We start from the raw sequence: 26963 nt of genomic DNA on the forward strand, positions 1-26963 counted from the left end.
TGACCGCCAGATTATATGGTAATTATGGCTCATACTGTGGTACCCTATTGACCTCCATACAAAAACTCCATGCTTGGAGGGAGACAGCTAGATTTTCTACCGAGTTGGGCCTCTCTCTTCCTCTTTGGTTTAGCTAATGTTCCACTCCTTGTACTCCATGCTCGCATCAACCTTCAGCTAATGTTGAGGGGATTTTAAGTGCTTCCTCATGCGGTATTCTAGTGGCATTGTCGGTTATTATTTAGTAAGGGTAAAAATGACAAAAATCATAGAAAAATGTATTACTTTTGAAATAGACAAGGGATCAATGACCTTTGTGTGCTCATATTGGTCATTGAAAAGAACTGTCAGTGCGCGGATTCGATTATGTTGAGCCGCGGGGCACCGGGCAAGAGCGGGGTGGGAGGATCGCCATCTCAAATCGAGCAGTAATCTGTGCTGCTCGGTCATTTTGCCAAGAAGGAAGCATCGTGCATAGTCCAAAAACATACATCTCTTTTCCATTAAGTAAATGTTTGAATTATCTAACAATTTTTAATTGGAAAGGTAGATAAAGCGTTGTTATTTAAAGCAAACACTTTTGCATGGGAAACCCAGAATCCTACTAATTGCTACACGTACTTAATTACATCACTTTTGTTTGGAGCCGACTTCGCCGAATGCAATTAACTTTCAACCGATGCAAAACATGCCTACACGGGCACGTGAGATCAATCGAACACCCTCATTTTGGTAGTAGAGTATGCCTAGCGTGGCTACTCTCATTGGCTGTTGGTCCCGCCTCATTTTCGGTTTTCTGGATGTTCATTGCTCAAACTAGACAGCCATCGTGTTTACTGCCGACGTCATCTAGGCGCTGGAACTCGGTAATGATGTTGTGGTTATCCATGCCTCTCATTCAGTGCTTGTGTCTGAAGATATCCTTTTGACCAGTCTGCCTCGCATGGAGTTGCGCGCTGACGGCAACCGTGGAGATGTCGGAGATTAAAGGTAAAGATGAAGAGCCTTTGGAAGGCGACGGTGACTACGAAAGTTTACCACCTCATGCCTCATTGACAATCCACATGACAGCAGGAGCAGTGGCTGGAATCCTGGAGCACACGGTGATGTACCCCGTGGACTCTGTCAAGGTAGGTGAGCTAGCTACCGCATGAACCAAGTGATGACTCAATGACCCATTTCATTCGCATCATTATGCATTTCTGCTTTCCAGCCCACCAACAAGCAGAGGAGGAAATAACCTTACCAGATTTGCTTGTGTGAAAACTAGCTATTTGGCTAGCTAGCTGCTAACTAGCCAGCTAACTAACGTTATGAGACATGCAAGACACTGTTGCTAGCATATGTGAAATCCTCCCTGTCTCCCTTAAAATACTCACCCTGTTAACGAAACATGCTATTGAACGTTTCCAGTAAGCTATTCAGCCGCACACTTAGCTACAGTTGCTAGTTAGGTAACGTATAACAGTTAGCTTGTTTGCTAAAACTTTCAAATCCAACAACCATCAAGTACTGGTTAACGCCTGCACATGTTGAGATAGCTCTCTGACATTAACCACACAGTGCCCATTTGTTCTATATAATTCTTTATCGTACCCACAACCGACCGTCTTATTAAACTAGTTGTCAGGCAATTGAGGCAAACAGGTGAAGGTCAAAAGCTGTCAAACGGGCTCAAATTTAGGTGGCTTTGGGGGAAAGGTGTTCCTAAAGGAACTGGACAACTGTAGTTAGTGGTCAATATTATTTTTCATGTTAAATATACCAAACCAAGTGGTTTAGTCCTGGGCTGGACTAGTCAGGGCTGAAGGGCATGTAGGTAGCCTATAGTAAGACATATAAGTAATGAGTAAGTGGTTGTGAACTTTGTTCCCTGCTATGCCCCCTTTCATTGCATACCGGTAGTTATTGTTTTCCAGCTCATTCAGTGAAGTTCATTCATACACGTTTATCTAAGTACATTGCTGGATAGCCCTGTCTACATAAACACTTGACTTGACACATCAACAGAATAAAGTTTGTGGCAAAAAAGGTATACAACTTTTTATCTTAATCAAACCATTAGAATGAGACAATCTGACATGGAGCCAAACTAGGTTGTGTGTCTATTCAACAGGGTTACACAAGCCATTGTCGCCACTTCCTCAGTAGCTGCCAGGATCTGGTGTTGGACCTTTCACGCTGTCCATTTTACAGCTCAAGGTTTAAGAGCCAGACTTGACATGTTTGATCAACACATAGCCACAGTGTTTCATTAACTCAGCTGCTATGAACTTCATTTTAATATAGGAATAGATTAAAGTTCAGTAGATATTCTGTACCCCTTACTTTAAATTGTCCATTGAAAGATTGCTTCTTCGTCACTAAATCTGCGTTTAGATTAGGGACGCAAAAACCGTAATGTATCGGCGTAGCGGGACAAGAAAGCAATAAAGAGGGTGACGGCAAAAGCAAGCCGGCACGAGGGTATGCGTTGCTATGGTTATTTCAGTAAACAATGAGTGCAAATCAACATCTTAGAAAACAATGCTATGGCAAAATATGATGTATTCAAACTTTGGCGGCAATGTCCGTCTACTGTGGAGGCTGACAGCATTCACCGCCAGTCTCAATGGCATTCACCGTCATGCTCTCATTGAAAACAATGACATCGGGTTTGCCGTCTACCGTGAAGCGTTAGGCCTAAAAGTTTAGTGACTACTGACAAGGAAAATAACCCTGACAACTATGATGCAGCTCATCACTTCAATTGTTTGTCATTGGGCTAGGCCAATTCAGTGGCTGCATAAGACATTACTCATACTCTATAAAAACATTATGAGAAGAAAGATGGTACCAGGGTGATTTCCCCGCTTAGGAGACCCAAGACACAGCAGAAAACTATTTACTGAATCTCTGTAAAATTAAGAAACAATAACTTAGTTGTTGATGTCCCTGTGATAAGGATAAGGATTGCCAGTGCAGGATAAACACAGGCTACATTAATTCATAAAACAATAACCCATGTGCTTTTCAGGAGCCTACATTACTGATCTAACCTTTTATTTATGAGGGAGTTGCAGGGAGTTACCTATACGGCCCTCTGTACTACTTCCAGAAGTGTCGGGTGTTATCTTCATGTCCCAGCGTGGAAGTGTTTCGAATTATTCACTTGCAGAAAAATGTTGTGCGCACTATCCCCCTCTTATACAAGCTGATTAGCAAACAGCTTGTGCCAGCCATGGGATGCACTCATGAAATGTATTTACACACATGCTATGAGCACATATTTAGTCATGATTCTCCCCAATTTCGTGGTATCCAATTGGTAGTTAGTCTTGTCCCATCGCTGCAACTCCCGTATGGACTCAGGAGAGGCGACGGTCGAGAGCCGCGCGTCCTCCAAAACACAACCCGCCAAGCTGCACTGCTTCTTGACACAATGCCTGCTTAACCCGGAAGCCAGCCGCACCAATGTGTCGGAGGAAACACCATGCACCTGGCGACCGTGTCAGTGTGCATGCGCCCGGTCCGTCACAGGAGTCGCTAGAACGCAATGGGACAAGGGCATCCCGGCCGGCCTAACCCTCCCCTATCTCGGACGACGCTGGGCCAATTGTGCACTGCCTCATGGGTCTCCTCGTCGTGGCCGGCTGCGACACAGCCTGGATTCAAACCAGGATCTGTAGTGACACAGCTAGCACTGCATTGCAGTGCCTTCGACCGCTCCACCACTCGGAAGGAATTAGTCATGACTTTTAATGTAATAGAAACAAAACACATAGACATCCCCAGCAATCTGAAGACTATGTTCTGGTCTCCCAGTTTTATCATGGTAGGGTGACCTTTTAACCCCTACAGTGTGTGAGGTTTCTCAGGCTTCTGAAGTTAGCTTGCTACTGATGAAGTCACTCCCTTCTGAACAACTAAAGCAGCTGTGTCACACAGAAACAGGGATTCCCTGCCCCATGTCTAAACTACAAACTCCATACATTGTCATGGAACAGTGTAAAAGAACAGCATGTCTTATGCCTCCCATAGAGCCCAGATTAATTTTGCTCCTTCCAGACCTGCTTTTCACTCCTGCCCAAAACAACCAGGATGAGCTGGTGTGATTTTTCCACTCCAGTGCCAAATGGGTCCTTTTCCCCCCCTTGCCAGTAGGAAGGGTGAACGTAATTAATTTCTTTACAAGAATATTGTGTAATAAAGAGTTAATTGAAAAAATTTGAGTTTCAGTTGGATGTATTGGAGATTACTTTGCAGTTAGCCTAACCCTAGATCCTGGTAGCATATATTTACTAATAGTTTTATTACTCTGTCATCTCCAAAGGGTGTGTTTTATCATAATTTTTTAATCATTTTATTTATTTATCTACTTCTTGTATGTCTTAATCCTATCAGGAATGCATCTCTTGGTGGTAAACTAAGATCGATGGCAGTAGAACAATGCAAACAAATGAGTCATTGCGTGTTATGCAGCAGATTTATTTGATTTATGTTATACTGTTGGCCTAAATATGAGTTATTACATTGTTGGAGATTTTACATTAGTTGCTTGTTGGAAAAGGTGAGAAAATAAACCAAATGAAGTAAGGTCAACAAGTTTGTCTAATATTCAATCAATAGGCTAGTTTCCTGTTTCTTTGGCACTGCACAGCCAGAAAGAGTAGCCATTTTAATAGCCTGAGGCATTGTACCGTCACTGTGAGACCCGCCAATCGGGATAAAGCTAGCTCTGTTTTGTCAAGTGGACTGAGTGCAGACGGAGGCAGGCAAAGTCTCTCTCTGCAAGGCTGAGCCCAGAAGTACCGAATGAGCCTAGAGTATCAAAAAGTAAGATGTTTGACAGCACAGTCTCATTCTGTACACTTCCTTCACCACTTTGTGATTGCTCAATTTTGTATGTCTCACTTCATTAGTGCTTAAGAGGGAACAGGACACTTTACTAATCACTTAAAGTAGGCTCTGAAAGAGGATGTCCAACATGTATCAGTATTACAGATCTGAGATCACAATAATCACTGATCTGGCTTTCAAGTCTCTTTAAAAATATCCATTTGGTTATATTTTTTTTAACCAGAACCATGCATATAATGCACATTCACTAATAATGACTAATGCCTTGATCACACCGATTAGCGTCATTGCGCAAGATAGTACAGAGTATCATCTGGATATGTGCCGCAGAAGTTCAACATTCACCTTCCACCATTTCTGTCAAGCCGTCTATGCATACAGTTTGACACATACGTTCGATAAATCCAACGTATGCACCACACAGGACGCACTGCCTCTGCAACGCAATGCTGCAAGGCAAACGCAGCGTTCCATTGGAAATGAATGTACTTCTGGTGTACCAAAATGCAATAACGCTGTCGGTGTGATTGAGGCGTAACTTCTTGTAGCTGGCATTATAGAAAATTAACACAGGTCTCATAAACAATCTCTCAAGCACAAGCCTATGTGCTAGTGAGTCGCAACATAGGCCCAATCTTTATATTTCAAGTTTAGCCAACTTGTATCTATTTCCTAGCTAACAGGGTAGAATAGTTGAATTGTTATGCACACACCCTTCTGTCCATCTCCAACTGTTTAAACAGCATGCTAGCTTGTCCACTTTGTTCAGATGTTGAAATCAAGGAGCCTACCCCTTTTCTCAAAATGAGAACAAATTGCCAATTCCTTATATAATTTTGTTTTATGCTTATTGCATTAAAACACACACTTGACAGCCAGTATAACAGTCTTTGGCAAAAACATGCTGCTGGCCGTACACGGTACAATAAACTGAATTCATTTGCCAGAATCAATGTTCATTGATACCTCCCCTCTTTTAGTAGTGTCTGCACGCAATTTGAGTTGAGAGACATAAAAAGTGTAACTTCTCTATTACAGTAAAATGTCTCAATATGACTGATTCTGTTGGACCAAACCTCAAATGCAAATAGCGAGTTGTCAGAGAGGAGGAAGTGATCTTTGTTGTTGTGAGTGGCAGGGGGAGGGGCTTGATGTGTGTAATTGGAAGGTGCATCCAGCCTACAGTCATTGCACGCAGCACAGAAAGAGATGAGACCAGAAAGACATGAGAACAAGCAGACCTAAACGCTCATAAAACTGAAAATAAAAAGTACATTGATTCTTGCGATACAGGCATTAGAAATATTGCGCAAAAACATTTGAATTCAAAACAATTCAAAACATCGCCCAGCCTTACATCAGAATCATTTTTATTCGCCAAGTAAATTTATACACCGTGGTGGAAAAAGTACTTGTCATTGTCATACTTGAGTAAAAGTAAAGATGCCTTCATAGAAATTGACTCAAATAAAAGTGAGTCACCCAGTAAAATACTACTTGAGTAAAAGTCTAAAAGTATTTGGTTTTAAATATACTTATGTATCAAAAGTAAATGGCATTGCTAAAATGTACTTAAGTATAAAAAGCAGCACCATTTTTATTTTTATTTTTTATTTACGGATAGCCAGGGGCACACTCCAACACTCAGACATCATTTGCAAACTAAGCATGTGTGTTTGAGTCCGTCAGATCAGAGGCCGTACGAGGTGTTCTCTTGATAAGTGCATGAATTGGACCCAATTCCCTGTACTGCTAAGCATTCAAAATGTAATGAGTACTTTTGGGTGTCAGGGAAAATGTGAGTAAAAAGTAAATTTATTTTCTTTAGCAATGTAGTAAAGTAAAAGTTGCCAAAAATATAAATAGTAAAGTACATAAACATCTACTTAAGTATTACTTTAAAGTATTTTTACTGAAGTACTTTACACCACTGTATAAACACACACAGAATATGCCTTAGTGAGAAGATATACTGCCTAGTGTTTTGACTTCGATACCAGGTTTAGTATCACATTACTCGGTACTGTCACGATACTCAATACCAAAACGATACAAAAACAATACCACAAAAAAATACGTATTTAGCAAAAGTCACAGAATGGCACTTGATCCAGACAGATATAAACTCAGATACTCCGCTGTAAAATCAATGGGCATCTGAGTTCAATATCATTACATTTGAACATAATTTACATAATCTTAACACAGCCATGTAGGCATTAATTGAGTCAATTGTAAAAAAAAAAAAAAAAATATGTTTTTACCAATCTAACTACAAAACAACAATGGTCATCATTTATTTGAATGGTAAATCTCTATTGATAAACTGGGTAAATCAAAATGTAGCCTAAGTCTATTCTCAATACAGGTCAATGCATATTATTCAATAGGAGTGTGTGTGAATGAGTTATTGAGCTTGTTTTGGCTGATTTCACGGGGATACCGATGAGAAACAATGCCTTCCATTTAGGACTTATGTTCTCTTAGCAGCTGCTAACATATTTTATTTGTACTGATTTTAAAAACATTTGCATTGAAGAAGCAATCTGTTTTCTAAAAGTGTGCGTGGTGTCTTTAAGAAATGAATGACTTCATTGCCAGTTGGGTCACATGCATTGGCATACTGTTATGTTCAGCTGGGAACTGTTTTCTTTCATTAATTCGTCTGGTGGTCAAACCAAGAGTGGTAAAACAGTTTGGACAAACTTTCTCCCTTTCTTTCATTCTCTCCTTTCTTTTCTTTCTTTCTTTAACACTTCAGTTAATGTCACCTCTCCCAGATCTTACTGACACCTACCAATGAGCCCCGTCTCTTTCCATTTACTGTAACCAGCTTCCTTACTCACTGAGCACCGACCAACACTGGACGTGCATGGTCGTTAAAGTTTAGTCTGGCCACTCTTGCCTTGATGGTAATAAAGACGGACCGGACTGGACCAAATCTGAACCTATCATTGATGAATGTTTCACAAGTTTGGACAGTACAGTGAGTAGAGTACAGTCAATACATTACATTGAAGTAAAGTACAGTGTACTGTGCTGTATTGTACTATGCTCTGCTGTGATGTCCAAACTTGTGAAACATGAGGAGTATGACCATATCCATAATTATGCATTTCTGTGAAGTACAGATCAGGGACCCATGATGTAATTCCGTTGCCACTTCCTTTACTGTAGTTCAATAGCCAAACTAGATTTTTTTTCAAAATCAAGGTGTCATGTCGTAGCTGAAACTCTGTTCTTTCTGCAGACATCTTTGAATCTTAATTCGGAGCAGATATTTACTAGTTTCTAAAACAAGAAGTGGTTCTCAACATTGACAGAGGGGTTGCATAAAAACCATAATTCTGTTCCCAGTTTGCACAGTTCTTCCACTAAATTAGTTTATGTTCATTTTTCAGTTGAAATTGTTAACAGTAGACCTTGTGCATAGAGTTGTATGGATGGTTAAACTTTGAAATCAATGGTTTTTGTTTGGCATACATTTATTTTTAAAGTAAAAAAAAAAAATAGAGTCAAAGTATAATTTCGTTACCGTGGAATTTCCCTCAGGGTCTCCACTGGCAGATGGAGTCCGATACTTTCAGCTTGGGTAAATTTGTGCTCTAGCTGGTCCGGAATGATTGTGTTGAAGGCTGAGCTAAAGTCCACAAACAATATCCTTACATATGTCCTTGGGTTGTCGAGGTAGTGAAGCCCATGTTGTCGGCATTGTCCACAACAATGTTTTATATAGACTTTTCCCCAACCTAAATATGATGGACTGGCTGTGAATTCTGAAACATTTTAGGGCAGGCTACTCTCCCCAAAAATATTACAGTACTTACAGTAGTTAGTTCTATTTCTCGTGTGCTTTTGTTCTACTTTACTTTTTTGTTGATAGCACTACTGATATTCATTACTGCATTATTGGGAACGAGCAAGCAAAGGCATTTCACTGTACTTGTGCACGTGACAATAGAAACTTGATACAAAGGCCTACTTCAATGTAAAAGATCAGCTGTTTAATTTGGACTGTGTACCAGTATTATAAACCACCCTGCCTATGATATTGCAAAACCTGAAATACATACAGCCTATTTATTTACTAGGCTAATAGGTCCAATTTAAATGAGAGATGCCCATGGTAATTTCTTGTATGGCTCCTACAGGAATATGAACCCATCACGGCCAGAAAAGGTGAGGAATATATTCTGCAGTGGTTATGAAACAAAATAAATAGGAAAAAGATTCCTATGTCTAATTATACGGTTCTTGTGTAATTATTTTAGATTCTAAAAAGAATAATTAAAAAGCATGAGCTGGCGCACACCCAGAGAAAATGATTTAGTGTAGACGTGCTGACTAATGGTGAATAAACTGTAAGCTATAAAAACAAAGATAGTCACACACTCCATGTATAAACTCCCAGTGATTTATTGGGTAAAACACAAACGTTTCGGCATCACTGTGCCTTCTTCAGTGTAATGTCACGAATGCTTGAACCAGGTTATGTGGACAAAACAGTGCAATTAGTGAAACCAATGACAATAGTGAGGGTTGTCTTGTCATAATTATTAGGTTGATTAGAATGAATTGTGAAACTGTTAAAAGACAATAGTTTAAAGCATATTGAATATATTAGGCCATTGTTAGCATTAGCATAAGATTAGCATCAACATTATTTGTTTTAAATTTCATATGAAAAAAATATAAATTGTTTCCAATTTCATATATATATATTTTTTTTTTTACATATCTTTTGGTTCAACCATAATGCATAATAAGCATCATCAACAGGGGGAATATATTGGGTGTACGCTGATAAGCTGTAGAAATAATATATTCATATTTAAGACTTGTTCATAGAAAATATAATTGTTCATAAGAAGGGCCTGAGATCAAAGTTAATATTCAGACTGCTAGGGGTCAATTATTTAAAAGAAGGATACCCAGTAGGCTTCCCTCTGTAGGAGTAGGATCTGGATTTTTATTTATTTATTTATACTACCTTTCAAAAGTTTGGGGTCACTTAGAAATGTCCTTGTTTTCCATGAAAACATACATGACATGAGTTGCAAAATGAATAGGAAATATAGTCAAGATGTTGACAAGGTTATAAATAATTATTTTTAATTGAGATAATTGTGTCCTTCAAACTTGGCTTTCGTCAAAGAATCCTCCATTTGCAGCAATTACAGCATTGCAGACCTTTGGCATTCTAGTTGTCAATTTGTTGAGGTAATCTGAAGACATTTCACCCCATGCTTCCTGAAGCACCTCCCACAAATTGGATTGGCTTGATGGGCACTTCTTACGTACCATACGGTCAAGCTGCTCCCACAGCAGCTCAATAGTGTTGCGATCCGGTGACTGTGCTGGACAGAATACCAGCTGACTGCTTCTTCCCTAAATAGTTCTTGCGTAGTCTGGAGCTGTGCTTTGTGTCATTGGCCTGTTGTAGGAAGGCCAGCATCCCGGAGTCGCCTCTTCACTGTTGACGTTGAGACTGGTGTTTTGCCGGTACTATTTAATGAAGCTGCCAGTTGAGGACTTGAGGCGTCTGCTTCTCAAACTAGACACTAATGTACTTGTCCTCTTGCTCAGTTGTGCACCGGGGCCTCCCAATCCTCTTTCTATTCTGGTTAGGGCCAGTTTGCGTTCTGTGAAGGGAGTAGTACACAGCGTTGTACGAGATCTTCAGTTTCTTGGAAATTTCTCGCATGCCACCCGTTAGATAAAATACGGAACGGTTCCGTATTTCACTGAAAGAATAAACGTCTTGTTTTCGAGATGATAGTTTCCGGATTCGACCATATTAATGACCAAAGGGTCATATTTCTGTGTGTTATTATGTTATAACTAACTCTATGATTTAATAGAGCAGTCTGACTGAGCAGTGGTAGGCAGCAGCAGGCTCGTAAGCATTCATTCAAACAGCACTTTCCTGCGTTTTGCCAGAAGCTCTTCGCTGTGCTTCAAGCCTATCAACTCCCAAGATTAGGCTGGTGTAACTGATGTGAAATGGCTAGCTAGTTAGCGGGGTGCGCGCTAATAGCGTTTCAAACGTCACTCGCTCTGAGACTTGGAGTAGTTATGCCCCTTGCTCTGCATGGGTAACGCTGCTTCGAGGGTGGCTGTTGTCTTTGTGTTCCTGTTTCGAGCCCAGGTAGGAGCGAGGAGAGGGATGGAAGCTATACTGTTACACTGGCAATACTAAAGTGCCTATAAGAACATCTGATAGTCAAAGGTTAATGAAATACAAATGGTATAGAGAGAAATAGTCCTATAATAACTACAACCTAAAACCTCTTACCTTGGAATATTGAATACTCATGTTAAAAGGAAGCACCAGCTTTCATATGTTCTCATGTTCTGAGCAAGGAACTTAAACGTTAGCTTTCTTACATGGCACATATTGCACTTTTACTTTCTTCTCCAACACTTTGTTTTTGCATTATTTAAACCAAATTGAACATGTTTCATTATTTATTTGAGGCTAAATTGATTTTATTGATGTATTATGTTAAAATAAAAGTGTTCATTCAGTATTGTTGTAATTGTCATTATAACAAATAAAATAAAAAAATCGGCAGAATAATCGGTATTGGCTTTTTTTGGTCCTCCAATAATCGGTATCGGCGTTGAACAATCATAATCGGTCGACCTCTACTCTAGAGCAAAACTGCAAAATAGATGGAATTACTTGGATTAGGATGCTGAGATAATAGCATAATAGGGAGGTAAACTACAGACATGCAGTTGGCCTATTGCTGGTAAATAAGGGACGAATCTTAACTCGCTCAAGGATTAGGTTTAAATCAAGTCAAATTTTATTTGTCACATACACATGGTTAGCAGATGTTAATGCGAGTATAGCGAAATGCTTGTGCTTCTAGTTCCGACAATGCAGTAATAACTAGAGGTCGACCGATTAATCGGAATGGCCGATTTCAACTTTTCATAACAATCGGAAATCGGTATTTTGGGCGCCGATTTGCCGTTTTTATATATATATATATACTTGCCTAGTTAAATAAAGGTGTAAAAAAGAATTATATATATATTTTTTTTTTTACACCTTTATTTAATCTTTATTTAACTAGGCAAGTCAGTTAAGAACACATTCTTATTTTCAATGACGGCCTAGGCCTGCTGGAGGTCATTTTGCAGGGCTCTGGCAGTGCTCCTCCTTGCACAAAGGCGGAGGTAGCGGTCCTGCTGCTGGGTTGTTGCCCTCCTACGGCCTCCTCCATGTCTCCTGATGTACTGGCCTGTCTCCTGGTAGCGCCTCCATGCTCTGGACACTACGCTGACAGACACAGCAAACCTTCTTGCCACAGCTCGCATTGATGTGCCATCCTGGATGAGCTGCACTACCTGAGCCACTTGTGTGGGTTGTAGACTCCGTCTCATGCTACCACTAGAGTGAGAGCACCGCCAGCATTCAAAAGTGACCAAAACATCAGCCAGGAAGCATAGGAACTGAGAAGTGGTCTGTGGTCACCACCTGCAGAACCACTCCTTTATTGGGGGTGTCTTGCTAATTGCCTATAATTTCCACCTTTTGTCTATTCCATTTGCACAACAGCATGTGAAATGTATTGTCAATCAGTGTTGCTTCCTAAGTGGACAGTTTGATTTCACAGAAGTGTGATTGACTTGGAGTTACATTGTGTTGTTTAAGTGTTCCCTTAATTTTTTTGAGCAGTGTATTTTCATAAATCCACTCTACAAAAAAAATGATCTTCGCTTATATTTAGCCAATATTGATCAGAGTTACCTTGTCCTATGGATATCTACACAGTTATAAAATTGGCAAGGTGGTGTAAGCCTACACGAAACACAGACCTTATTTTAAGTGAATCTAAAAATATCCTATGGAATAAATGAAGGAACCGCTTTTCAGATTTTGCTAGAAGGTGTCATGGGAATTATGACTCGCACTTTGGTCGTCAATTCTTACCATGCCCATTATTAAAATAGGATTTCCTGCATATAGAAATGACAGTTTTTGTTTTCAACATTCATCACAGGTAACTTAAACTCAATTTTTATTCAAACAGTTGAGAGTATTTGTCTCCTAAGCAGACTCTTCAGTATCATTGTCACTTCAGAGCTGTGTGTGTGTGTATTTATGTATTATATTAAGTTAAAATAAAAGTGTTCATTGTTCATTCAGTATTGTTGCAGTTTTCATTATTACAAAAAATGTGTGTGTGTATGATATATATATATATATATATATATCTAAAACTTTTTTAATTAAAAAAATAAATAAATCGGCCGATTAATCGGTATCGGCTTTTTTGTCCTCCAATAATCGGTATCGGTATCGGCGTTGAAAAATCATAATCGGTCGACCTCTAGTAATAACCAACGAGTAATCTAACCTAACAATTCCACAACTACTACCTTATACACACAAGTGTAAAGGGATAAAGAATATGTACATAAAGATATATGAATGAGTGATGGTACAGAACGGCATAGGCAAGATGCAGTAGATGGTATCGAGTACAGTATATACATATGAGATGAGTAATGTAGGGTATGTAAACATAAAAGTGCATAGTTTAAAGTGGCTAGTGATACATGTATTACATAAAGATGGCAAGATGCTGTAGATGATATAGAGTACAGTATATACATTATATTAAGTGGCATTGTTTTAAAGTGGCTAGTGATACATTTTTGATCAATTTCCATCAATTTCCATTATTAAAGTGAGCTGGAGTTGAGTCAGTATGTTGGCAGCAGCCACTCGATGTTAGTGGTGGCTGTTTAACAGTCTGATGGCCTTGAGATAGAAGCTGTTTTTCAGTCTCTCGGTCCCTGCTTTGATGCACCTGTACTGACCTCGCCTTCTGGATGATAGCGGGGTGAACAGGCAGTGGCTCGGGTGGTTGTTGTCCTTGATGATTTTTATGGCCTTCCTGTGACATCGGGTGGTGTAGGTGTCCTGGAGGGCAGGTAGTTTGCCCCCAGTGATGCGTTGTGCAGACCTCGCTACCCTCTGGAGAGCCTTACGGTTGTGGGCGGAGCAGTTGCCGTACCAGGCGGTGATACAGCCCGACAGGATGCTCTCGATTGTGCATCTGTAGAAGTTTGTGAGTGCTTTTGGTGACAAGCCAAATTTCTTCAGCCTTCTTCACAACGCTGTCTGTGTGGGTGGACCAATTCAGTTTGTCCGTGATGTGTACGCCGAGGAACTTAAAACTTACTACCCTCTCCACTACTGTCCCATCGATGTGGATAGGGGGGTGCTCCCTCTGCTGTTTCCTGAAGTCCACAATCATCTCCTTTGTTTTGTTGACGTTGAGTGTGAGGTTATTTTCCTGACACCACACTCCGAGGGCCCTCACCTCCTCCCTGTAGGCCGTCTCGTCGTTGTTGGTAATCAAGCCTACCACTGTAGTGTCGTCCGCAAACTTTATTAAACTTTTTATTAAATAGTGAGCCACTTAAGAAAGAACAAGATGGCGCCGACAGTAGGGTTGCACATTTAGGGGAATATTCATAGGTGGAAACTTTCCGTGGAAATTAAGGGAATATATGGAAATGAATATTAATACCATTTAAATGTAGATGTTTTTTTGCATTGGATATATTTACCATATCATATGGAGACAAACATAAACCTTTTACCTTGTCATAAGTAGACATAATTGCAAATAATTAAATTCTTCTAATAGAAATAAAGAACTATTTAGTTACGAATTGAACTTAATGAGTTGACCCTTCACATGAGATGATTTTACTGAACAACAAAAGAAAGGGAATATTCAATGATCCCCAATGAGCCATCGCATCTCCCAAAAATGTTTTCAACATACATCTGTAAAATGATGTCTTCTCCCTGGAACTCCTCAATGTCCACCTCTTGAACATCAGACTCTGAGGCCTCATCTTCACTGTCAGTTTCCAACCTTGTTGAGGATGGCTTGTTGTCAGGCTCAAAAAGCCTAAAATTTGCCCGGATGGCCACCAATTTGTCAACCCTTGTATTGGTCAGCCTGTTGTGTGCTTTGGTGTGTGTTCCCAAACAAGGACCAGTTGCGCTCTGAGGTGGCTGATGTTGGTGGGATTTGGAGGATGATGGAGGCAACAGGGGAAAGTGCCTCAGATCCACAAAGTCCCTTCCACCAGGTGGCTGTTGAGGTATGTTGGCACGACTGCCATATTGCATCTCCATCCCAAAGCCCTTGCTTCGAAGTGTACTTCGCCAGATTGCCAAGAACCTTGCCCTCATCCAGGCCAAGGTGGTGAGACACTGTAGTGATGACACCATAGGCCTTGTTGATCTCTACACCAGACAGGATGCTCTTGCCAGCATACTTGGGGTCCAACATGTACGCTGCGGCATGTATGGGCTTCAGGCAGAAGTCTTCACGCTTTTTTATGTATTTCAGAACTGCAGTTTCCTCTGCTTCGAGCAAAAGTGAAGTGTGCAGGGCAGTACGGATTTCTTCTCTTACATCTGAACATCAGACAGGATGGCATTGTCTTCCTAAATCCGTGCAATGGCTGCTGCTATAGGTTTCAGGCTGCTTACCACTTTCTCCCAAAATACATCATCCACATTTAATCCTAATAAAAATTCCCTGTCTTAGGTCAGTTAGGATCACCACTTTATTTTAAGAATGTTAAATGTCAGAATAATAGTAGAGATTTATTTCAGCTTTTATTTATTTCATCACATTCCCAGTGGGTCAGAAGTTTATATACACTCAATTAGTATTTGGTAGCATTGCCTTTGTTATGGATAGGGGGCAGCATTTTCACGTTTGGATGAAAAGCGTGCCCAGAGTAAACTGCCTGCTACTCAGTTCCAGTTGCTAATATATGCATATTATTAGTAGATTTGGATAGAAAACACTCTGAAGTTTCTAAAACTGTTTGAATGATGTCTGAATATAACAAAACGCATATGGCAGGCAAAAACCTGAGAAAAAATCCAACCAGGTAGTGGGAAATCTGAGGTTGGTCGTTTTTCAACTCATTCCTTATTGAAGATACAGTGGGATATGGGTCATGTTGCACTTCCTAAGGCTTCCACTAGATGTCAACAGTCTATATGTTTGATGCTTCTACTGTGAAGTGGGGCCGAATGAGAGGGGAATGAGTCAGAGGTCTGGCAGAATGCTTTGAGCTCGTGCCGCTCGTTCACGTGAGAGCGAGGTCTGTTCCATTTGCTTTTCTGAAGACTAAGGAATTCTCCGGTTGGAACATTATTGAAGATTTATGTTAAAAACATCCTAAAGATTGATTCTATACTTAGTTTGACATGTTTCTACGGACTGTAATATGACTTTTTTCGTCTGAACTTTTGCCTGGACCTGCCCACGCGTCGTGAGTTTAGATTGTGTACACGAAAACACTTTAACAAACTACCAAAACAAATAAACGATGTAGACAGACCTGGACTTGAGAACTACCATAAACGAAGAACGCACGAACAGGAACAGACTACATGAAACACAAACGAAACAGTCCCGTGTGGTAGACATACAGACACGAGATACAACCACCCACAAAACACACGTGAAACCCCGGCTGCCTTAGTATGATTCTCAATCAGGGACAAACGATCTACAGCTGCCTCTGATTGAGAATCATACCAGGCCGAACACAAAACCCCAACATAGAAAAACACACATAGACAACCCACCCCAACTCACGCCCTGACCAACTAAATAAATAAAAGAAAAAGGAACAATAGGTCAGGAACGTGACAGATTCCAACATGGCGGATATCTTCTTGGGTTCTGTTGGTCTCTGAGCGCCATACTCAGATTATTGCATGGTTTGCTTTCTCTGTCAAGTTTTTTTGAAATCTGACACAGCGGTTGCATTAAGGAGAAGTATATCTTTAAATCTGTGAATAACACTTGTATCTTTTATTAATGTTTATGAGTATTTTTGTGATTTGATGTGGCTCTGTGCAAATTCACGGGATGTTTTGGAGGCAAAGCCAAATGTAAACTGAGGTTTTTGGATATAAATATGAACTTGATCGAACAAAACATACATGTATTGTGTAACATGTTGTCCCGGGAGTGTCATCTGATGAAGAATATCAAAGGTTAGTGATTTAATTTTATCAATATTTCTGCTTTTTGTGACTCCTCTTTGGTTGGAAAATCGCTGTATGCTTTCTGTGACTAGTTGCTGACCTAACATAATGAGATGTTCTGCTTTCTCCGAAAAGTTTTTTTGAAATCGGACACTGTGGTTGGATTAACGAGAATTTTATCTTTAAAATGGTGTCTAATACTTGTATGTTTGAGAAAATTGAATTATGAGATTTCTGTTGATTGAATTTGGCGCCCTGCAGTTTCATTGGCTGTTGGCGAGGGGTTCCACTAGCGGAACGGGGTTCCGCTCCTAGACAGGTTAACTTGGGTCAAACGTTTCGGGTAGCCTTCCACAAGCTTCCCACAATAAGTTGGGTGAATTTTGGCCCATTCCTGGGTGTAACTGAGTCAGGTTTGTAGGCTTCCTTGCTCGCACGCGCTTTTTCAGTTCTGCCCACAAATTTTCTATAGGATTGAGGTCAGGGCTTTGTGATGGCCACTCCAATACCTTGACTTTGTTGTCCTTAAGCCATTTTGCCACAACTTTGGAAGTATGCTTGGGGTCATTGTCCATGTGGAAGACCCATTTGCGACCAAGCTTTAACTTCCTGACTGATGTCTTGATGTTGCTTCAATATATCCACATAATTTTCCTGCCTCGTGATGCCATCTATTTTGTGAAGTGCACCCGTCCCTCCTGCAGCAAAGCACCCCCACATGATGCTGCCACCACCGTGCTTCACGGTTGGGATGGTGCTCTTCGGCTTGCAAGCCTCCCCCTTTTTCCTCCAAACAAAACAATGGTCATTATGGCCAAACAGTTCTATTTTTGTTTCATCAGACCAGAGGACATTTCTCCAAAAAGTACGATCTTTGTCCCCATGTGCAGTTGCAAACCGTAGTCTGTCTTTTTTTATGCCGGTTTTGGAGCAGTGGCTTCTTCCTTGCTGAGCGGCCTTTCAGGTTATGTCGATATAGGACTCGTTTTACTGTGGATATAGATACTTTTCTACGTGTTTCCTCCATCTTCACAAGGTCCTTTGCTGTTGTTCTGGGATTGATTTGCACTTTTCGCACCAAAGTACGTTCATCTCTAGGAGACAGAACGCGTCTCCTTCCTGAGCGGTATGATGGCTGCGTGGTCCCATGGTGTTTATACTTGCGTACTATTGTTTGTACAGATGAACGTGGTATCGTCAGGCGTTTGGAAATTGCTCCCAAGGATCAACCAGACTTGTGGACGTCTCCAATTTCCTTTCTGAGGTCTTGGCTGATTTTCTTTTGATTTTCCCAGGATGTCAAGCAAAGAGGCACTGAGTTTGAAGGTAGGCCGTGAAATACATCCACAGGTACACATTCAATGACTCAATTTATGTCAATTAGCCTATCAGAAGCTTCTAAAGCCATGACATCATTTTCTGGAATTTTCCAAGCTGTTTAAAGGCAGTCAATTTTATGTTTTTAAACTTCCGACCCACTGGAATTGTGATACAGTGAATAATAAGTGAAATAATCTGTCTGTAAACAATTGTTGGAAAAATTGCTTGTCATGCACAAAGTAGATGTCCTAACCCACTTGCCAAAATTATAGTTTAACAAGAAATGTATGGAGTGGTTGAAAAACGAGTTTTAATGACTCCAACCTAAGTGTATGTATACTTCTGACTTCAACTGTAAATAGTTAAGCAGTTAGATTAAACATCTCCTTTGTTAAATAAATGTTTTAAAATGAAGCATGTATGGGAACAGGTGAATTAACACTCCTCAGTTAGCACGCGCAAGTAAGCTAAAACCCACATGGTAGCAAAAACTAACTAGCAGAAATTGTTAACAATTTTGAAATGAATTAAACACACTTCGCTGTAGGCTACTATTTACCAGTTAACAAAAAATCATGTATGTCATATAAATATATTCACCCCACCCAGTATTGTAATCAAAACTTACCAGAAAGCATGTAGTCCTTGGCTAAGACAGTGTACAGTAGTATTCTGGGCTCAATAGCTTCTCATTAGTGTGCAAGAGGGTTGCAATTCCATTGAATTGGGGATAGTTCAAACAAAATATGCCACAAGACCTAGAATTGCCTTATATGTATCCCACAAAAAAGGTTTACTGTTATAAGCTAACTTTTTTGATGAAATTAAGCAAAATTCCGCAAATTCCAGGGCTTAACTTCCCATGGAAAGATTCTGGAAATTTACCAGAAAGTTTCTGACCCTTTGCAACCCTAGCCGACAGACATAGTTTCCTTATTTTTTTTGTTTATTTCTTACATTATTTGCTCAGAACGTTTCTTGTATTATTACCTCCAGCCGACAATAACTTTTGGATATTAGATGGGCGGGCACTCACCAGAAATTCGAGCTGAAATTTGACCTGGATCCTTTATTTGAAATTCCCGAGGCAGCTCTATTCATCCTGGCGTCTGCACCAAGACGCTGGAGAAGAGGAAGAAGTAGGACCCTAGTCAGACTCAGGCGGCGTGCATACCATTCACTGCTTCCGAGTATATTACTTGCTTACTTTCAGTCCCTGGATGATAAAGTAGACGAGCTCAGGGTGAGGATCTCTGTCCAGGGAGACATCAGGAACTGTAACATACTCTGTTTTACTGAATCATTGCTAAGCTCCACTCCGGGATGGCTACAAGTCCCTCCCCCACCCTCCCTTAGGCACATCAGATCATGCCTCCAATCTGCTCCTCACCAGAGGAGAAACTTAAGAAGGAAGCTCCCGTGGTAAGGATGTTTCCACTGTGACGATTACAACTAATCCAAACCAAAAACCGTGGTAGATGGTAGCTTTCGCTCAAAAATGAAAGCACGAACCACCACATTTAACTATGGCAAGGTGACTGTGAACATCGGCGTGTACAAACAGACCAGCTGACCTCAGTAAGGCAATCGGAGGCAAAAGGACAGTACAGGGACAAAGTAGTCGCAATTCAGCGGCTCAAACACGAGACGTATGTGGCAGGGACTCCAGACAATCACAGATTATAAAGGGAAAGCCAGCTACGTAGTGAAAACCTTCAGCTCGCTCCCGGAAGAGCTAAACGCCTTCGCCCGCTTTGAGAAAAACAACATTGAGCCGCTGACGCAAGCCCTCAACGCTCACAAGGAATGTGTGCTCTCGTTCTCTGTGTCCGACGTGACTAAATAATTATAAGCATGTTAACCCCTGCAAGGCTGCCGGTCCAGATGGCATCCCAAGCTGCGTCCTCAGAGCATGTGCAGACCAGCTCTCTGGTGTTTTTACGGACATTTTACATTTCTTCATATCCCCGTCTGTTGTCCCACTTGCTTCAAGATCTCCACCATTGTTCCTGTACCCAAGAAAGTGAAGGTAACTGAACTAAATGACTATCGCCCCGTAGCACTCACTACTTTCATCATGAAGAGCTTTGAAAGGCAAGTTAGGGACCATATCACCACCACCTTACCTGACACCCTAGACCCACTACAATTCACAAATAGCCCCAACAGATCCACTGACGATGCAGTCGCCATTTCACTGCACACACTCTTATCCCAACTGGACAAGATAAATACTTACTGTATGTAAGAATGCTGTTTGACTACAGCTCAGCCTTCAACACCATAGTGCCCTCCAAGCTCATCACTGGGTCCAGGACTTCCTGACGTGCCGACCCCAAGTGGTGAAGGGAGGCAAAAACACCTCCGCCATGCTGATCCTCAACACGGCATGGCCACACACATCTCCAACTCAATCATCAAGTTTGCTGACGACACAACAGTGGTAGGCCTGATTACCAACAATGACTAGACAGCCTACAGGGAGGTGATAATGCTAGCAGAGTGGTGCCAGGAAAAGAAACTCCCTCAACGTCAACAAAATGGAGCTGATCGTGGACTACAGGCGACAGTAGAGAGCACGCACCCCTCATCGACAGGGCCTCAGTGGAGAGGGTCAAAAGCTTCAAGTTCCATCACTGATGACCTGAAATGGCCCCTTCACATAGACAGTGCATGAAGAAGGTGCAACAGCGCCTCTTCAACAGGAGGCTGAAGAAATCCGTCTAACAGTGCATTCGGAAAGTATTCAGACCCCTTGACTTCCACATTTTGTTACGTTACAGGCTTACTCTAAAATGTATTAAATCGTTTTTCTCATCAATCTACACACAATTCCCCATAATGACAGTGAAAACAGGTTTTTAGAAATGATATACATAAATATTCAGACTGTTTGCTGTGAGACTCGAAATTGAGCTCCGATGCATCCCTTTTCCATTGAACACCCTTGATGTTTTTACAACCTGTGGTAAATATAATTGATTAGACATGATTTTGAAAGGCACACAACTGTCTATATAAGGTCCCACAGTTGACAGTGCATGTCAGAGCAACAACCAAGCCATGAGGTCGAAGGAATTGTCCGTTTAGCTCAGAGACAGGATTGTGTCAAGGCACTGAGCTGGGGAAGGGTACTAAAACATTTCTGCATCATTGAAGGTCCCCAAGAAAGCAGTAACCTCCATCATTCTTAAATGAAAGAAGTTTGGAAGCCAAGACTCTTCCTAGAGCAATCTGGGGAGAAGGGCCTTGGTCAGGGAGGTGACCAAGAACCCAATAGCTTCAGAGTTCCTCTGTGGAGATGGGAGAACCTTCCAGAAGGACAACCATCTCTGCAGCGCTCCACCAATCAGGCCTTTATGGTGGCCAGACGGAATCAGTCCTCCAGTAAAATGCACTCTACCTCCCGTATGGAGTTTGCCAAAAGGCACCTAAAGACTCTGACCATGAGAAACAAGAATCTCTGGTCTGATGAAACCAAGATTAAACTCTTTTGCCTGTGCCAAGCGTCACATCTGGAGGAAACCTGGTTAATGATGCATAGGCTTATGTTTTTTAAGTCATGTTTGGAAAAAATCTGGGTGGTAGATCTCTGCTTGCATTTTGACTCAAAGTGATCTCGACTCAAAGGTTGGTTACCACTGGTCTAGGGTGTCTGAGATGGTGGAGTTAATGTGCCATACCATCCTCTCAAAGCACTTCAAATATATATATATATATATTGGGGGCTTACCTGTTTTGCATGTTATTTTGGCATTAATACGTGTCACATATCAATTTGGTACCTCCGTTCGAGTGTTTGCACCAACTCATGTAACCCCTGTTTCTCGACCGTGTAAATTGGGGTCACGTCTTGGCAGACGTAAGTTGTAATCTCCTTCCATCTTCGTGATTCTTTGCCATATGGTGTGCCGCGGGCAAAAGCCTCTTGCAACGTCTGAGTCGGGTTTGTTTTGAGCACTCGACTGTACTTTTTTGGGTCTCATCCGTAGACTCTCTCTGTACTGTTTCACATGATTCTTGCGTAGGTGGTAAGAGGTTAGTGGTGTTTGAGCCTGTTGTCGGGACCGGCCTGCGGCATATTTTGCAGAGGACAGTTTTCTGGTCCGTGTCAGACTTTTCATACCCAAACCACGTCCATGCGACCGAAGTAGCCCCTCATTTAGGTACGAGCTCCGTGTGTCCGTGCTCTGTGTCACGTTCACTCTCCTCCATGTTTGTTTGTGTTGCAAATTTCAGAACGCAAAGTGTTATCCAATTGACGAAAAATATTGCCTAAAAGAGTGTGATTTGCGACACAACGAAATAGACGATACAGCATAATATGAAACAATATGAAGCGTGAAAATTCTAATATAGCTACGATTGACTTGCATTGGATTTGTGCCACAAATACTAAATGAATAAAAAGAATGCCCGGAACAGCACTATCTAGTGGTCAGAACCTGGTAATATCAGAAGTAGGATAGGACATTTAACCTAACAACTTCAATGACAAATTTCTCTGGACAGGGGGAGAAACATCACCAAATTCAGTGTGAATAGATTACATAGGATGAAGAAACAATACTCCGAGCCGCAGCACCATACTACTTGTGAGACATAGAGAACTGATACTATATACTCATTGTTGGGTGGGATTGGCGTGGGTGGCTTTTCACCATTTCTTTGGATTCCTCATGTCTAACTCATTGTTAGAAAAAGGTCAAAATCCATAGTCCAAATCAGATGTTGGGTGTAATATTTATTAAATATATGAATCCTATAAATTAAAATGGCCAATTTGGGTGCAATCAATTAGCTTAATTTCTTAGATCAAATCATATTTCAACAAAATAAAGCTGCAGGAATGCTAATCTTTTTTCTAAGAACATAAACAATTTCAGAACAATCTGAGATGGTGTCAATCCTCTTTCTTGTGCTCTTTGAGACGGAATGATCCATTGGAATCCCCCTTTCAAAGACTTGTTGAGAGAGTGATGGAAGATAAGTAATATCACATGTAAGTAAAAGACAACTACAGAAGCTAGTCTTGAGGGCACATGCAGAATTCATTGTCTCCTTGAGGCAGAGTTCAACTATGTCTGTGATTCGTGTAGAGTTTTAGTTCAATTTGACAAAAACTTAAACTAAGTTGTATGAGTCCCTCAAGCCTCCAGATGTATCTGAAGGAAATGTAATTGATATTGTATTGTTTGGGGAAAGGACGGAAACACAAGGCAATGTGCTGAGGAAGATAAATAGCCTGTCTTTTGGGCTGCCCTACATTTTAGGCCAAATAAAAACATTCTTTGTGCTGTCCAAATAACTTGGCATGGCAGGGTATAACAAAGAATTGCCACAGTTCCCCACCCTAGGCCTTGGACAGATACACCCCAGGACATGAGTTCTGACAAGAACAGACATTAACAGAAACATGGCAGGACATCAGATCACTGGAGAAACAATAACCTCAGAAACAGACAGCCCAGGTGAGTGTGTGGAGGTTTGACTACGGTCTTTAGTTTAGCTTTTGCAGGTTGTATGAACCACGTCCATGAGAAGCTAGGGTCTCTCACTTCAAATTACCCTCTTCTTTCTCCAGACCAGGATGCAGAGTTTGCAGCCAGACCCGAAGGCTCAGTACAGCAGCGTATACGAGGCCCTGAGAAGGATCATCCAAACGGAGGGTCTCCTCAGACCCTTGAGGGGCCTCAACATCACCATGCTGGGGGCTGGCCCTGCCCACGCCCTCTACTTTGCCTGCTACGAACGGGTCAAGTGCACACTCAGCGAAGTAATTCAGAATGGAGGAAACAGCCACATAGCCAATGGTACAGTTCTGTTTCCCTTGGAACTCTCATGTTTCACACTGACCACTGGAAGGTGATCACTGGAACATGGCACAGAAATAAGTTAATTGTTTTGGTAGTCGTTTTGATAAACTTACAGTATAAGTAATTGTCTTGAGACAGTTGAGGTGAGAACTGATGTAGTATCACATGAGGTATTGTATGTTGATGGGTGGTAACATGTGGAGGCCTGACTGACTGATGACTCTGTTCCAACTAGGACTGGCAGGCTGTGTGGCCACTGTGCTGCATGACGCAGTTATGAACCCAGCTGAAGGTAAGGCTTTCAAAGGGGGCATTGGGGTGTTCGATTTAGAAATGTTCTCAATTAGAAATGAGTACAGAATATGAACCCCCTTTTCTTTGTTCCCCTGTCTGTGTGACGATGCTGTCCTGCATGGTGTCTTAGTGGTGAAACAGCGGATGCAGATGTACAACTCTCCCTACCGGAACCTGTTGGACTGTGTTCGGACTATACGACATACTGAGGGGCTCGCAGCCTTCTACCGCAGCTACAGCACACAGCTGGCCATGAACATTCCCTTCCAGGCTGTCCACTTTATGACCTATGAACTGATGCAGGAGCGGCTCAACCCCCACAGACAGTACCACCCCGGCAGCCACATACTGTCTGGGGCTGCGGCGGGGGCCGTGTCTGCAGCGATAACCACCCCGCTGGATGTGTGTAAGACCCTGCTCAACACACAGGAGAACGTAGCGCTCAGCTCCATGCACATCAGTGGTCATCTCACAGGCATGGCCAATGCCTTCAGGACAGTGTATCGCTTTGGCGGCATGGCTGCCTTCTTCAAAGGGATCCAGGCCCGGGTCATATACCAGATGCCCTCCACTGCAATTGCCTGGTCAGTCTATGAGTTCTTTAAGTACTTCCTGACCAAGCAGCAGATGGAGGGAGAGGCTGGGACAGCAGGCCCAGTCTGAGGAAGGGCTGTGGACAGGGCCGACTATCCACCACACGTATTCTGGAAGCTCCTGGCTCTCCAATGGAATCCATGCCAAAAGTCTCATTGTGTATGCAATGTCGTGTTCATAATTTATATCTGTGTGCTGTTGTGTAATAATCTGTGTTTTCTCGAAGGGAAGTCACTGCAATGGAGGAAGTTTGAAAGACTTGCTGTGGGAGTGGTAGACTGTGGCACTCCTTACCCTTCTTACCTACTCAGCAAGCCCTTCCATTGTACAGTGTCATTCATTAGAGGAGTGGAGGCTGTTACATGAACAGGAAATGCACAGAGATGGCTTGTCTTTCCATTAATGCAGAGAAAAGGGCATCTTCATATGGCAACAGGCCCTTTTCACAAATCACCTGTTCACTAAGCGCACAACACTCCCTACTTCGTCTATCTCTATCTGGTGATTGTGTTTGGCTACATTCATACAGTATGTATACTGAACAAAAATATAAATGCAACATGCAATTTCAACGATTTTATTGAGTTACAGTTCATATAAGGAAATCAATCAATTGAAAGAAATTCATTAGGCCCAAATCTATGGATTTCACGTAACTGGGCAGGGGTGCAGCCATTGGTGGGCCTGGGAGGGCATAGGCCCACTCATTGTGGAGCCAATCAGAATGAGTATTTCCCAACAAAAGGGCTTTATTACAGTCAGAAATACCACTCAGTTTCATCAGCTGTCCGGGTGGCTGGTCTTAGACGATGCTGCAGGTGAAGAAGCCAGATGTGGAGGTCCTGGGCTGGTGTGGTTACACGTGGTCTGTGTTTGTGAGGCCGGTTTGCGTACTGCCAAATTCTCTAAAACGACGTTGGAGGCGGCTTATGTTAGACTTTAACATGCAAATCTATGGCAACAGCCCTGGTGGACATTTCTTCATTCAGCATGCCAATTGTACGCTCCCTCAAAACTTGAGACATCTGTGGCATTGTGTTGTGTGATAAAACTGCACATTTTTGTGGCCCTTTATTGTCCCCAGCACAAGGTGCACCTGTTTTAATGATCATGCCGTTTAATCAGCTTCTTGATATGCCACACCTGTCAGGTGGATGGAGAAATGTTCACTAACAGGGATGTAAAGGAATTTGTGCACATTTGTGCTTTTTCATACATATGGGGGAAAAAATTGGATGTTTTATTTCAGCTCATGAAACAGAGGACCAGCACTTTACATGTTGCATTTATATTTTTGTTCAGTATAGATCTGATATGGGAACACTTTTTTTAAATGTACTTTTCAGTGCTTGTATTTTATGGATTAGGAAGAGATGTGGCTGTTTGCTTGATTTTCTTTTCTTGTGTACTTATAAAGGACTGTTTGATCACATTCCTGAGTCTCGCTGCACAGTAAACACAGAACAATTGCGCTTTCAAAGTGCCTCTTTAGTAATGAAGTCCGCTACAAGCTAAGCTTTGTGTGTTGTTCAGGTCCTAAATAGATTGGACTGATCATTATTTCCATGACCATAATCATTGTTTGCCATTAAAAGGGCTTATCATTCTGTGGATTGAATCTCAAATGGTCTTTTAAATGTTAACTCTGGAAGCCAGATTTGATCAATCATAACAAGAAACCACTCATGTTAAAACCAAATGTACTGAAATAGTACCATATTGTTATTTTTCCTTGGTCAGAAGGTTGGCATCATGCAATGTGGCTGTAGTCTGAGCTGAACCTTTCAAGATTAGGGATATTTTCTATTCTGTTAGAAATGCAGTTCTGAGAGTTACATACAGTAGTGCATTGGCTCAACCCACAAATGTTGGTTTATTTTCATTTTCATGTTGGGTGTTTTCACTTTAGATTGGTCTTCATTCAAACCTCTGCACCACCCATACTCAAGACTGCAGTAGTTTAGTTTCAGTAATTTATTTTAACCACACAGTGAAGTGAGTCGGCCTCCTTTTCCTGAGGTTACTGGAATCCCTCGAATTAAGCC

General features: G+C 41.5%; 1 protein-coding gene across 1 annotated transcript; it reads left to right on the forward strand.

Annotated features, from left to right (window-relative positions):
• The first annotated feature begins 896 nt into the window (after positions 1-896).
• Positions 897-25482, forward strand: LOC120054641 (mitoferrin-1-like). Its single transcript, XM_039002144.1, has 4 exons — positions 897-1130; positions 23799-24027; positions 24266-24322; positions 24455-25482. The coding sequence occupies exons 1-4, from the start codon at positions 975-977 to the stop codon at positions 24985-24987; spliced, it is 975 nt and encodes a 324-aa protein (XP_038858072.1). The 5' UTR covers positions 897-974; the 3' UTR covers positions 24988-25482.
• The last annotated feature ends 1481 nt before the right edge of the window (positions 25483-26963 follow it).

This window comes from Salvelinus namaycush, chromosome 1, assembly GCF_016432855.1.
Source record: "Salvelinus namaycush isolate Seneca chromosome 1, SaNama_1.0, whole genome shotgun sequence".
Lineage (NCBI taxonomy): Eukaryota > Metazoa > Chordata > Actinopteri > Salmoniformes > Salmonidae > Salvelinus > Salvelinus namaycush.

What these genes read in the sequence shown, in the direction of transcription:
- LOC120054641 (XM_039002144.1), top strand. Translation starts at nt 975, where the DNA reads ATGTCGGAGATTAAAGGTAAAGATGAAGAGCCTTTGGAAGGCGACGGT. An exon ending in ACCCCGTGGACTCTGTCAAG is followed by an intron (nt 1,131 to 23,798) that starts GTAGGTGAGCTA and finishes TTCTTTCTCCAG; the next exon opens with ACCAGGATGCAGAGTTTGCA. An exon ending in AGTTATGAACCCAGCTGAAG is followed by an intron (nt 24,323 to 24,454) that starts GTAAGGCTTTCA and finishes ATGGTGTCTTAG; the next exon opens with TGGTGAAACAGCGGATGCAG.